The sequence below is a fragment of the Phoca vitulina genome, unplaced genomic scaffold, assembly GCF_004348235.1.
Source record: "Phoca vitulina isolate PV1807 unplaced genomic scaffold, GSC_HSeal_1.0 scaffold32, whole genome shotgun sequence".
Lineage (NCBI taxonomy): Eukaryota > Metazoa > Chordata > Mammalia > Carnivora > Phocidae > Phoca > Phoca vitulina.
In genome coordinates this window covers 8547317-8559889 of record NW_022589735.1, presented here as the reverse complement: position 1 = coordinate 8559889, position 12573 = coordinate 8547317, and the positions used below count along the sequence as shown (strand labels likewise).

The following is a 12573-nucleotide window of genomic DNA, read 5'->3' as shown; positions in this document are numbered from 1 at the left end:
GTCACCTAAGTTTTTCAGAAGTGATCATTAAAGAAAAAACAATATACATTTTTAGAATAAGCAACCTCATTCTCATAGGGCGCATGTGCATTAGATAACTGTGTCATGCACCTCTGAATGCAGTAAACTCTTGGTACCTCAGTGTAGTGCTTTAAGTTTTCTGTTGATGTGACTACAGAAATTCCAATACCAGCATTTAAAATATGTACGCTGTCAACACATACCTACACGCAAACTGAAACCTTTTTAAATTCATGAGTGATGATTAAATTATACAAACTACACTAGCTCATCTTCTGAGCATTTACATTTGCAATGATTTTTCAGTCTAACTCCCCTGGAGATTTTAATTAAATCGATGCACTAGTAATTGTGAATACTCACTCAATGCGGCAGGGTCTTTGGCTTGTCCCTTCTTCCTCATCGGGTACAAATTAACAGCTGGCACTTGGAGCACCTGGCTTACTCTGTGGGGCTGATGCAAATGTGCTTTAGCTGTTTGGCCTGCCGATCTCATAGGCACTGGAGACATTTCTGATGATTTGGCTGACCTTTTCTCACTTAAATTCTTGGTCACTAATAGAACAGAGTAAGAAATATGTAACTGTATGCTTTTTAAGGCAAGGTTATTACCAGGGACAATAATAAATGATTGCATTAAAACCATCTATTTTTTAATACAAAACATACAACAGATTAATCTTCCTAAAAATAACTTCATGTAAGTATTATAGCCTATTAGGTCCTGCAAGATTAGCATCAGGCCAATATTTGCCTCCCTAATACCACACACTCTGCAGCAACTAGATGAGATCCCTTATTTTCTCAAGTCATCCTGTACCTTTTCTTCCCACAGCACTGATAATTTTAACAATTCAATTACCTGTGCGATTCATCAATTAATGTGTCCCCCTAACCAGGCTCTTAACTAACATGAGAGTAAGGATTGCGTATCTTGCTCACCACTATGGGTATTTGCTGAGCAAGTGAAATTGTTTCAATAGTTATATACAGGAATACCAGAGAACTGTTAGAGTATTTGACAATAAATGTCAGAATTAAAAACGGAGAACTCTGACTTAAGAAACAAAAAGCTGCCGCCTTTGTATAAAATCAATACGGTAGTCCAGAGGAAAGAACTTTTAATTCTTCAGTTATTCAGGGTGGTTTCAACACAGGTCCAGTCTCAGTACTCCATGATGTATTTGTTTTTAACATCAAGATAAAAGCCAAATTAGCACGTTTAACCAGTCCCAGCACAGCTATAATAGTTATCTACCATGCTTTTATTATGAGGGCCTAGAGTGTATTTTGAGTGTTAAGAATTAGAAAACATCCCAGAAGTCAAAACAAAGGGACTCCTGTGCAATAATGTGCAGTGACTCCTCAACTGCTTGAATCCAGGCAATTATCTCACCTTTGGGTTCAAGCCATGAAACACACCTTCCCCTTTCTCTTAATACTAATCAATTCTCAACCGACATCTTATTTTAACTGCTGTAGTACAAAGAAAAAAACCCAAGAGACCACTTTAAATATAGATGACTGCCCAAACCCAACCAAATATATACTGATTTATTAGGAAGAACAAAATTCTAAAATTTTTCTCAGCAATCAACTACTGTATAGGCTTGCGATTTAAAAATCATTTGAAAAATGATTAAAAATAAAAATATTTAAATGCTTAAAAATCATTTATGCAACAGAAATCAAGTAAAGACTCAAATCAAAGGAATACACACTGAATTAAACTCACAAAACTTAAAGCAAGTCCTACAGATTTACTCATTTTAAATCAGTATTAAATATGTGGTAAAGGACACCATTTAGTGTTGTAAGAAAAGACAGATAAGTCTAGATGAGTGTTAGAAAAGTATGCAGGTGTGTGTGTGTGAGGGAGGGAGGACGAGAGAGAGAATGGACGCAGAGTAGTATGTGGAATCGTTCTGGGCCCCACATTTTAACAATGAGCCAGGCATAGAAGAGATTTTTATGCTCTTGAATATCCCAAATCAGATTTAGGAACAAAAAAAGCAGATAATGAAAACAAAAGATAAAATAAACATTATTTCTGCTTTTGTCTGATGAAAGGTTAAACTGTGTTCTTTAACTGTAAGATGATGAGGGTCTATGTTAAGTTACTTGGGGAAAAATAATTTCAATGATCATGCAAAGCAGGGTCAGAGTACTTTAATAAATTAATTATGTATATGGGCTTTGAACTGTAAAACATGAATAAATCTTAAGATTCTGTACACTTTTTCAGTCTTTACTCCTTACATGTACCATTTTCACGTGGCTGACACTACTTTTTTTTTTTTTTTTTTAAAGATTTTATTTATTTATTTGACAGAGAGAGACACAGCGAGAGAGGGAACACAAGCAGGGGGAGTGGGAGAGGGAGAAGCAGGCTTCCGGCAGAGCAGGGAGCCCGATGCGGGGCTCGATCCCAGGACCCTGGGATCATGACCTGAGCCGAAGGCAAACACTTAACGACTGAGCCACCCAGGCGCCCCAGCTGACACTATTCTTAATAAGTCACAGGTAGTAAAAAATTTTCCTAGATACCTTCAAAGTCTACATGTCTACTATTTTTAATGGCCATGTACTATTCCTTGTATTGATAAGGAAACAGTGTGCTTGACTATTCTCGAGCATTTTAGTATCTGCATGATTTCTTTTTCATCAGAATACATTCTGCAACATCTTTATATAAACAGATTTTTGGGTGCATTATCTCAAAGGAATAACAACCCCAATACTGGACACCTGACAGGTAGCTGTAAGGAGTAAATAGCAATGTCTGTGAAGTGCCTAGCATGGTTGCTGTATATAGAAAGCTCTAAATGATTATTAGGTTTTATTATTTCTTCCTCCTAATTTAATAGGATTGACGTAGAATCACAGAGATAAAACATACTGTCAATCCTTAAGTTTTACACGCTTGGGCAAACGGGAGATCTAGAGATCTAGAATGAAGAGAACCTTGCTCAAAAAGTAATAAATGACACTCAAACTCTGTCTTCATCCTTTATAGAAGGTGTTTGTTCCATCATACTCTATTCCTATGGGTAGAAGTGTCCAAGGTATTGTTTTTATAATAACATTTACCAAATACTTGTTACTTTATACTTTAAAATCCACTGTCATATCTGAAATTTTTAAATCAGTATGTGGTTTTATATCCACTTTCTCTTTTCTACTCTGGGTCAGCCCATGATGACTACCATTTCCTCCTATCAATTAGGAATACAGAAACAGAAAATGTGAACCTCCCCCAACTATATTCTGTCAATAGTTTATCAAGTTCTAGACATCCTATTGGAATTTTTATTGGCATAACATTTAATTATATATATGCATAAAATAACATCCACTTTAATCATCTTTTTTGGTTGTCACAACACAGTGTCTTTTACCATTTTTGATTTCTGCTTTTGTAACTCATCATTTCCTTGACCCAGACATATATAATATTCTGTTGTTTGTACAGGTATTCTCAGCTTTTAGAAGTCTGCATTATGCCATTTCACTTTTATGAAACACCTATGTCAATACCAGTTTTCACTAGCCACAAGAAATTTTTTTTTTTAATTAACATATAATGTATTATTTGTTTCAGGGGTACTTGTCTGTGATTCATCAGTCTTACACCATTCACCACACTCACCACTGCACATACCCTCCCCAATGTCCATCACCCAGCCACCCCATCCCTTCCACCCCCCTCCACTCCAGCAACCCTCAGTTTGTTTCCTGAGATTAAGAGTCTTATGGTTTGTCGCCCTCACTTGTTTCGTCTTGTTTCATTTTTTTCCTCTCTTCCCCTATGATCCTCTGCCTTGTTTCTCAAATTCCACTATCAGTGAGATCATATGATAATTGTCTTTCTCTGATTGACTTATTTCGCTTAGCATAATACCCTCTAGTTCCATCCACATTGTTGCAAATGGCAAGATTTCATTTTTTAGCCACAAGAAATTTAAAGAGGATTCTTGCTTATAGACACAGTGTGAACCCCACACAAAGTAGAATCAACAAGCTATTTTCCCAGAAACTATATTCAGCACCTGAGTATCAAACCATCATAGCTTTCAACTGGGTCTGTGCACATCTGTGCTTTATCTAGATTTACTTTGTGCATCCATTAGCTAGGTATGTCTTAAGGTATCAGAAAAGCTTAGAAGAGGTTATTTTGGGGGGCTTAGGAACACTCAAATTTTTTTCATCTAAATTCATGGTAATTGTTTCTTCCCTTTATGTCATTTTGGCTTACGAAAGGTTTCATAGGAACGCTCTACTTAGGAATAGTGGGGGAAACCTGCGCGTAATAAAAAAAAAAAAATTTGAGAATAGGCTCTTCTTTTATCCATCACATCAATATTAGAATGTGCCTGAATTTTAACAATATCAGAATGTGCCTGACTTTTCTTGTTTTTTACCTTAGTTACTGACACCTATGATCTCTGAGGGTTTCTTTTTTTTTTAAAAAGATTTTATTTATTTGAGAGAAAAAGAGAGAGGGAGGGAGAGAGGGATAGCACACACACACACAAGCAGGGGGAGCAGGAGAGAGAGAAGCAGGCTCCCCAGTGAGCAGGGAGCCCGAAGTGGGGCTCAATCCCAGGACCCTGGGTTCATGACCTGAGCCAAAGGCAGGTGCTTAACTGACTGAGTCACCCAGGCAACCCTCTCTAAGGGTTTTAATTAAATTTCTTGGATTTTCTAGTTGGTAAGTTATATTATCTGTGAGATTTAAAAAAGGTAAAAATTTCATTTATTTTTATTCTTCATTTAGGGGTGAAGGTAAAAATGTTCTCAAACAGAAGGGCTCCTCTATAATGTTCCAGTTTTTATAAGAAGACTTTATAATGATTTTTAAAGAAGAACTCTTTATCTCTCAATTTCCTGCACAGAGTAATCATTAAGAATGGATGGTATTCAGTATCTGGTTAAGAGATCACTTGATGCTTGGGGTATATCAGAAATCTTTTGTGAGTGAAAGTTAATTTTCACGGGACTTCAGCTTAACTCTAGAGAAATAAACTTCTATTCTGTTCTCTTTTACATTAAGCGAAACCTTGTACGTACAGGTACCATAGGCAGGTTCCCACTGCAATGACATCATCTGAAACTTTTCCTCATCTGTGTCTACATCCAGACTGGAAAGATACTGCTTCACTTTTCTTGCCATTTGGGCATCCTCATATAGCTTCTTGGCGTTAAGTAGAGAGCTGCGACGTGCCCTTTTTTTGTGTGCACCTCCTTGAACATCCAGCATGTTCGAGTTTGTGCTGCCTTGACTCAGTGACCTGTAGGGAGATGGAGATCACAATGAGGGGCAGTAAAGATGAGAATTACACATGGCAGACTGAAGATAAAAAGAATTTTGTTCTGTTAATGCTATTGCATGCTGATGCAAATGAGTTAAAAGATGAAGAGCATTAATGCAAAGTAATATGGCACACATGGCTATGTTCTGAGTTTTAAGATTCGGCAAAGTGTAGAATTCAAAAGAATAAGATAACAATCTTCCCCTTCCCCACCCAAAGCAACGAATTCCATCAGATCTATGTTTGTGCCTATGCAACCCACGGCAAAACTATGACAAGTAAACTGGCCCAGAGGCCATCCGCACTCTGAAGATATGGCAAGAGCCTGTGTCACAAGTGCATCCTCAGCCAGATCTCTGCACCAGGAGTTTCTAGAGCAGCTCTGCTTGTTTGTGCTGCTTTGAGCATACCATAGCCATCACCATTCCTGTCTATAGCAGGCCCACACTGAGTATGCTAGCCAATTTTACCAGTAAGCAGATCTTGGCCAAAATTCAAAAAGAACAACCGATAGGAAAAATAAGCATTTATACTCAATTCAATACAGTTAGAGACCAGAAGTACAACAGAAAGCTACTCAATCTTCCATTCACACACAAATGGATTAAGCAATATGTGGTTCTAGGACTATCTGGGACTTGGGACCTTTCCTTGCAATGCCTCTGTGATGGAACTGCAAGCCAGGCAGAAATAACTACAATCCAAACAAGCTAATGCTTCTCCCAACTCTCCTCTTTTTGGCAAACCTCACTCTAGAATGACCACATCGAGAACCAATGGAAAATAGGAAATGCAATGTTATTTGTCCTTTCTAATTAGGCTAGAAATGCAAGGTTCTTAAATGATTTTTATTCTAAATGAAGTTCCCATTCCAAAATAATAAAGCTATCTATGGGTTTTCTAAATTACCCTCATTTTTATTCCCAAATATTCTAAATAGACCACAACCATAGAACAATTTGTTCTTCAGTGCTCACATACTATTTAAAACAGACACTAGAATCCTAGTGTCTTCTTGGTAAATTAAGTGAAACAAAGTTGTTAAAGTGTTATAGTATTTTTTTCTTTCACTACTTTAAGATCTTTGGAATAGAATGTGCCTTACGTTTGAAATCAACTTTTGATTGCTACAGGCAGAAACTGTGACAGGGTTATCACTAGTTCCACACACACAAACTTCAAAACTTGCAGAATGGTTGGGAAGAAAATCCAATGACATTAGTGAATTACTCTTTCAATCTCCAGTAACCAAATGATTATAAGAAGGGAGTGAATCTGACAAGTTCAACAACATTCCCAAAGCAGCAGTCAAAAGGAGGCTAGCTCTAAGTATCTGCAAGCCCAAGCCATGAGTCCAGCACCAGCAGCTTTTACTTCTTTAATGGCTTGTTTTAAGAAATAATGCATTACCAACACACTTGATGGCACAAAAGAGAATACTGTGCAGGGAAAAAAAACTCCCAGAAACTAGTCATTCGGAAGACTCATATTCTAAATATGAAGAAGTCTGAGATCTAAATAAACCAATTTCATTTGCTCACATTTTTCTTTTAATGGATGCAAAAGGGTGTTATGTGATAAAAATACATATCTAAGTTTACATAAGAGCTCTTTTAATAAACAAAGTAAAAAATATTCAGGGGTAAGAAGGCAGTGAAGTAATTTTTCTTAGTGGTACATCAAATAATGGTGTGTCCAACAAATGAAGATGTCTTAGGTTCAAATAAATGCAGTAAAATCAAGGGCCAACTTTTAGGAGCAAATTTTAATACAAATATTTTAATAAGTTTTCCTTCGCTGGTATCAAAAAAAAAATGGTGTCTACAAATCTAGGATACATACAAAATTCTAGTAACTAATAACACTGTAATAAATGACAATAAAATGTCTTCTAAACTACATCCAAAACAGAAACCACCATGATATGAGAATAAAAATACTTAGCATCTGCAAAAGCATCATACAATGCAACCCTAAAACTGAACAATGAATATGTTACTTAAGTCATTCAACACTCCAAATTCCCACTAGGATGTACTGACCAATATTCTTCTTCTAATAGTAATGCCAGGAACCAATTTCTATTTTCAGTGAGAAGAACCAGAAAAGACCAAGACATAAATGTGGAATACAGAAGAAAACACATGAGAAACACAAAGAGAACGGAGAACGTAGAAGGAAATTCAAGTTCACCAAACTTCAACAGAAAACAAGATCACAAATAAGACAAGACTCTAGTTCAAGTTAAGTGGCTCACAAAAAATCCTTCTGTCATGTAATAAGAGCAACTAACTTCATGATTCACTCTAGTCTTAAAATAACAAAACCCTTCATTCACAAAAACCATCTCTTTCTTCATCTAAAAATGAAAGGGCTACCTACATAGATGATTTATAAGGTCCTAAACACTCTATGATTCTAAATAGATATCAATGTAAAAGCAGAGATCTGAACATACCTGAACAGAAAAAGGTGGCAGTTTCTGATTGTATTAGGGTTTGTTTGTTGTTGTTTTTTTTTTTTAAAGTCAACTCTACTCCCAACTTGGGCTTGAACTCACGACTCCAATATCAAGAGTTGCATATTCTACAGACTGAGCTGGCTAGGCACCCGATTGTATTACAGTTTTAAGAGAGATAAGGGAGTCTCTTATTAAAAATGTTATATTATGTCTCACGGTATTAGTGGATCTGATGAATTAAAATCATCTTCTATTTCAATTATTTACTAACCGAATTTTACAGTATAGTTTGGGTAAGGGCTGCCTCTTATTGGAAAACTAATTGTAACATAACCTTTATAAACAAACTTCATCCATTTTTATATTATTACATTAAAAAAAATATATGGTATTTGGAGAAACTTTTTTTTAAAAGTAGGCTCCACATCCAATGTGGGGCTTGAACTCTGACTGTGAGATCAAGAGTCACATGCTCTACTGACTGAACCAGCCAGGCACCCCAAAATTTGGCATTTGAGAATAAGAAAATGGCATGGACTCTGGAATCAGACTACCTGGGTCTCAATCCACTATTAGTGAGCTCTAAGAATTTAGACCAGTCTATCTTCCCCGTCTGCAACATGGGAATAACAGTATTTATCTCACAGGGTGGATGGAGAATTCAGTAATTCATTTAAAGTGCTTAGAATAATATATGGCACATAGCAAGCACACACCTAATATGTACTATCATCATCATTTAACTGACCCTGCTAAATTAAAATCTGTAAGGGACTTATGGGACATCAACAACGGCAAAGAAAAGGGGGGAAAAAAGCTAGTTCTATCACTACTTTCACCTGGTTAGCAAAAGGCATTTGTCAGGAATGTAGGTTGACAGGGTTAATAGAACGCATGCTATTTTATGTGCATGCATTAATGAACAGGATGCAGTATATGTTAAGAGTCGTACAATCTTCATTTCAGTTGCATTCATCTCTACACTTACCCCAGACTCCGCCACCTCTTCTTCCTGTAAGCAAGAGCCACAAACATTGAAGCATGGGTTTGAATAGGAAAGCACAGAAAAAAGACAACAGTTGAGAGTCAGAGAAACTATGGAGACAGAATAGAACAGAAAAATTTTACCAAGAAAAAAATGGTAGTTAACAGTAAAATGACTTTAATGGAATGCAGAGGGGTAAAATGAATTATGATATGTACCAAAGGCCAACAAACCCACAATATTCTTTAAAATATTTTTTTAGGCTAATTATATTTCTAATATCGAATCCACATCATAGGCTTATGTTAATAAGAAGCTTAAGAAAAAACATGTACTTACTATAAATTATGAATTTAAAGTTTTTAGGGAAGGAAAACTTAAATTAAAGAAGAGAATTTTTGAATATTTTTTTGAAAGGATTTTTGGGCCACTCATTTAAGTGACAGGATGAAATTACAAGGAACATAAAGATTTATGTCATTTCTAATGGCAGAAATTTCTCTGACAAGGTACTTTACAAGAAATGTTGACCAGCAAATCAACTTAAAGTTTAAGTAAAACTACACCATCAGAATAAAATACTGCATATCCTTATACTCCAATTAGACCAAATAAAGATTGTTTATTTTTATTTATTTTTGCTCCCCGCCAGCCTCAGTGTGCCAGGCCTGCACCCACTAAGCTCCAGCTGCAGGTGGCCCAAGACTGTTTTTCAGTCAGCAAATTGATTACTGTTAGAATAAAAGAGGTTACTTTGTCCACACTAGATAATATACACCACAAAATGGACAATTACTTGCTTAAACAAAGAGTACATTTCAGTACTGGCTGACAAAACGGATTCAGGAAAATTCAGTCCATTTCTATTTGTCCAATCTAATTATAAATGTTTCCTTTTCCCCTACACTATATTCTACTTAACCCAGGCCATTCCACAGAAAACAGCCAAGTTTACTAATTTCCTCCTTAGGTTTTTCCTCCTTTGCTCTTTTTTGAATCACAGCTGGTACTCATTATTTACTGGTCTGGTAGGGGCACAAATTCGTTATGTCTCAGGAACAAGGCTGCTAACATAAAAATGGAGGTCCACATAAGACAACAGGGAGTGGTGGGACCACTGGACAGAAACATGCAACAAAAGCAAAAACTTAAACAAACAAACAACAAACCCTCCTCCAGGTTTGCTTTGGTCCCTGGTTCTTAACTGTTTTCTGCTTCCAAACTGTTGAGCAACAACGTATCTCATTACACGTAGCGATTCTTAAGGGCAGAGTGGGATGGCTACGGAAGAGGACAGGTGACACAACCCTTCGTCCGTACTCTGAAGATCTCTACACTACAGCAACCATCGGATCAATTCCTTACAAAAACAAAGACTCCTTCCTCAACAGTAATTGAAATAAGACAAAACAAAAAACCTACCCAGACACACACTGATTCTTTAGTTACAAAAACTCCACCTCTGATTTTTAAAGAAACAAGTGTTTTTGTTTCCTTCATAGACCATATTTTTTTAAGCCAAAAGAAATATGCCTGCCTTTGTTGATATTTCATTTTGAAAAGTCTTATGTACTGAAGCTATACACATAGGCCCGGAAGAAAATAAGTCGCCTAGATTAAAACCCCAGTATCTATTTACTGATTATAATTAAATACTGATAATTAAATAAATTAAATAAATAAATTAGTATAAATACTAATTATAAAAATTACTAAGAACAGCTTGACCACATACTTTCTGTAAGTTTTATATAGTCTGAGACTTTGTTATTATATTAAAAATAAATTTTAAAAAGCATTCTTAGAAGTGAATATGGAATACAAATAACATCTTCCATTTCTATTAATAATGGAACATGCTTAAATTTGTGCTTTCTAAATTCTGTTAAAGTACTTACATACAAATAAACAGTAGTACTATGGCTTGAGGAAAAGAATATATTTTAAAAGAATAAAGTATGACTTAAAGAGAAATAGAACTTAAAAATATTCAGTAAAAATAAAAGACATGTGCAGACTAATACTTTACAAATTAGGTTGAAAACCAGATAAAAGCATCCATCCTCTGTGATAACTTCAGTAAGGGTCAGCAATTTTCTTCTATTAGTTATTGAATGTAACAATAACAATACAGAATTATCCACATACTCAAAAAAGTAATACAGAACCAGGGTTCAAATCTCAGCAAAGTACATAATACTGGTCAAGTTACCTAACTGCTCTGAGCATCAGTTTTTTCAAATGTAAAAGGAAACCCCATACCACCTACCTTTAAGGGGTACCATGACAAATGATTACTTGTGACTGACCTATGTAAAGCATGTCATACAGTGTATAACAAATGGGAGATGGTTAATAAATGATAAATATTGTTGCTGTATCACTTGATGATATCACTTGATCTAACACTTTTACACACTTCAATGCCATACCTCTGTCGAAACATCATAGCTGGGTCCATGTTAGCAGAAGTCATTCGAACAACTTGCCGGATTTCCTTGGCAATCATTCTTAGCTTCTCAAAATTCACTAAACCATCTACTTTGGAGTCATTTCCTATGAAATAAAAGCAATTCCTTGGTTCTCAATATTAAAATACCTATATAAAGGTAGCAGAAGTCAAGTTTTTCTTGGGAGCACAAATCAGAACCTTCTTTATCGGGGCACCTGGGTGGCTCAGTCGTTAAGTGTCTGCCTTCGGCTCAGGTCATGATCCCAGGATCCTGGGATCGAGCCCCGCATCGGGCTCCCTGCTCTGCCGGAAGCCTGCTTCTCCCTCTCCCACTCCCCCTGCGTGTGTTCCCTCTCTCGCTGTGTCTCTCTCTGTCAAATAAATAAATCTTTAAAAAAAAAAAAAAGAACCTTCTTTATCAAACTGCCACTTCTGTTTTCTTGTTTTTTGTTTTGTTTTAAGGGCGGGGGGTGGGAGGGGCAGAGGGAGAGAGAGAATCTCAAGCAGGCTCCATGCCCAGCACTGAGCCTGACTCGGGGCTGGATCCCACAACCTTAAGATCATGACCTGAGCTGAAATCAAGAGTCGGGACCATCAACTGACTGAGCAACCGAGGTGCCCCGCCACTTTTATTTTTAAGAAGCGTATATATACAATTCAACTCTGCTCCCAGGTAATGAACTACTGGAAGGAATTCTATTCCTATGGGAGCAGTGATTATAAATAAGCTACATAGCTTCTGAAACCAATTTCAAGGTGTTATTACAGGCACACCTGTAAAATGTGCTCTTCCTTAAATCTTACTCTCTAGATGCTCAGCTCACTCTCAGGCAGGTACCTGCATCTGCCCTTTTAGGCAGCAGAGTATAGCACCTGAAAACTTAGGTTTTAGCCAGGGGTCATAAAGACTGACCTATGGGCTTAATTAATCCAGTAAGTTTTCTTTGATTTAAAAATACTTTTAAAAATCGTTAAATGAGTTGTCAACATTTATCAAGTAAAAGATATCCCCTGAAAACTTACGACTCTTCTTAAAAAAAGGGACGGTTCTAGTGGAAGGATTAAGGAAAGGTAAGTATGTTTTCCCAAATCACAATTATTAGTTAAAATTAAGAGGTGGCTGGCTCACAGAGGAAATACTTTCTAGCCTGCCATTCACCTTCTTTTTCCAAAACCTGAGTTTACAATTCTTACTTTCATCAACCGACACAAATTGGCTTGCCTAAAAGTTCCAAAATTTTTATTTCTATTCTGATAATTGGACTCTTAGGAAAAATTCACACAACTTTCAAAATGGTCTACTTTTCTTTGAAGAGAGCAGGTATGAAACCAAACTTAGCCC

The 12573-nt window shown here is 36.4% G+C and overlaps 1 protein-coding gene across 7 annotated transcripts in view; it reads right to left on the bottom strand.

Moving 5' to 3' along the window:
• Positions 1 to 12573, bottom strand: part of RAPGEF6 (Rap guanine nucleotide exchange factor 6) — a 196634-nt gene that overhangs the window by 15521 nt on the left and 168540 nt on the right. For 5 of the 7 annotated variants that reach the window (XM_032425416.1, XM_032425419.1, XM_032425421.1 and 2 more), the window contains 4 exons: positions 11212 to 11335; positions 8783 to 8806; positions 5092 to 5312; positions 385 to 576 (listed from right to left, as the gene is read on the bottom strand). In XM_032425416.1, the coding sequence (XP_032281307.1) occupies positions 385 to 576; positions 5092 to 5312; positions 8783 to 8806; positions 11212 to 11335 (561 nt within the window). The remainder of the gene's footprint in view (positions 1 to 384; positions 577 to 5091; positions 5313 to 8782; positions 8807 to 11211; positions 11336 to 12573) is intronic. The other 2 variants (XM_032425417.1, XM_032425422.1) reach the window with 1 other exon arrangement.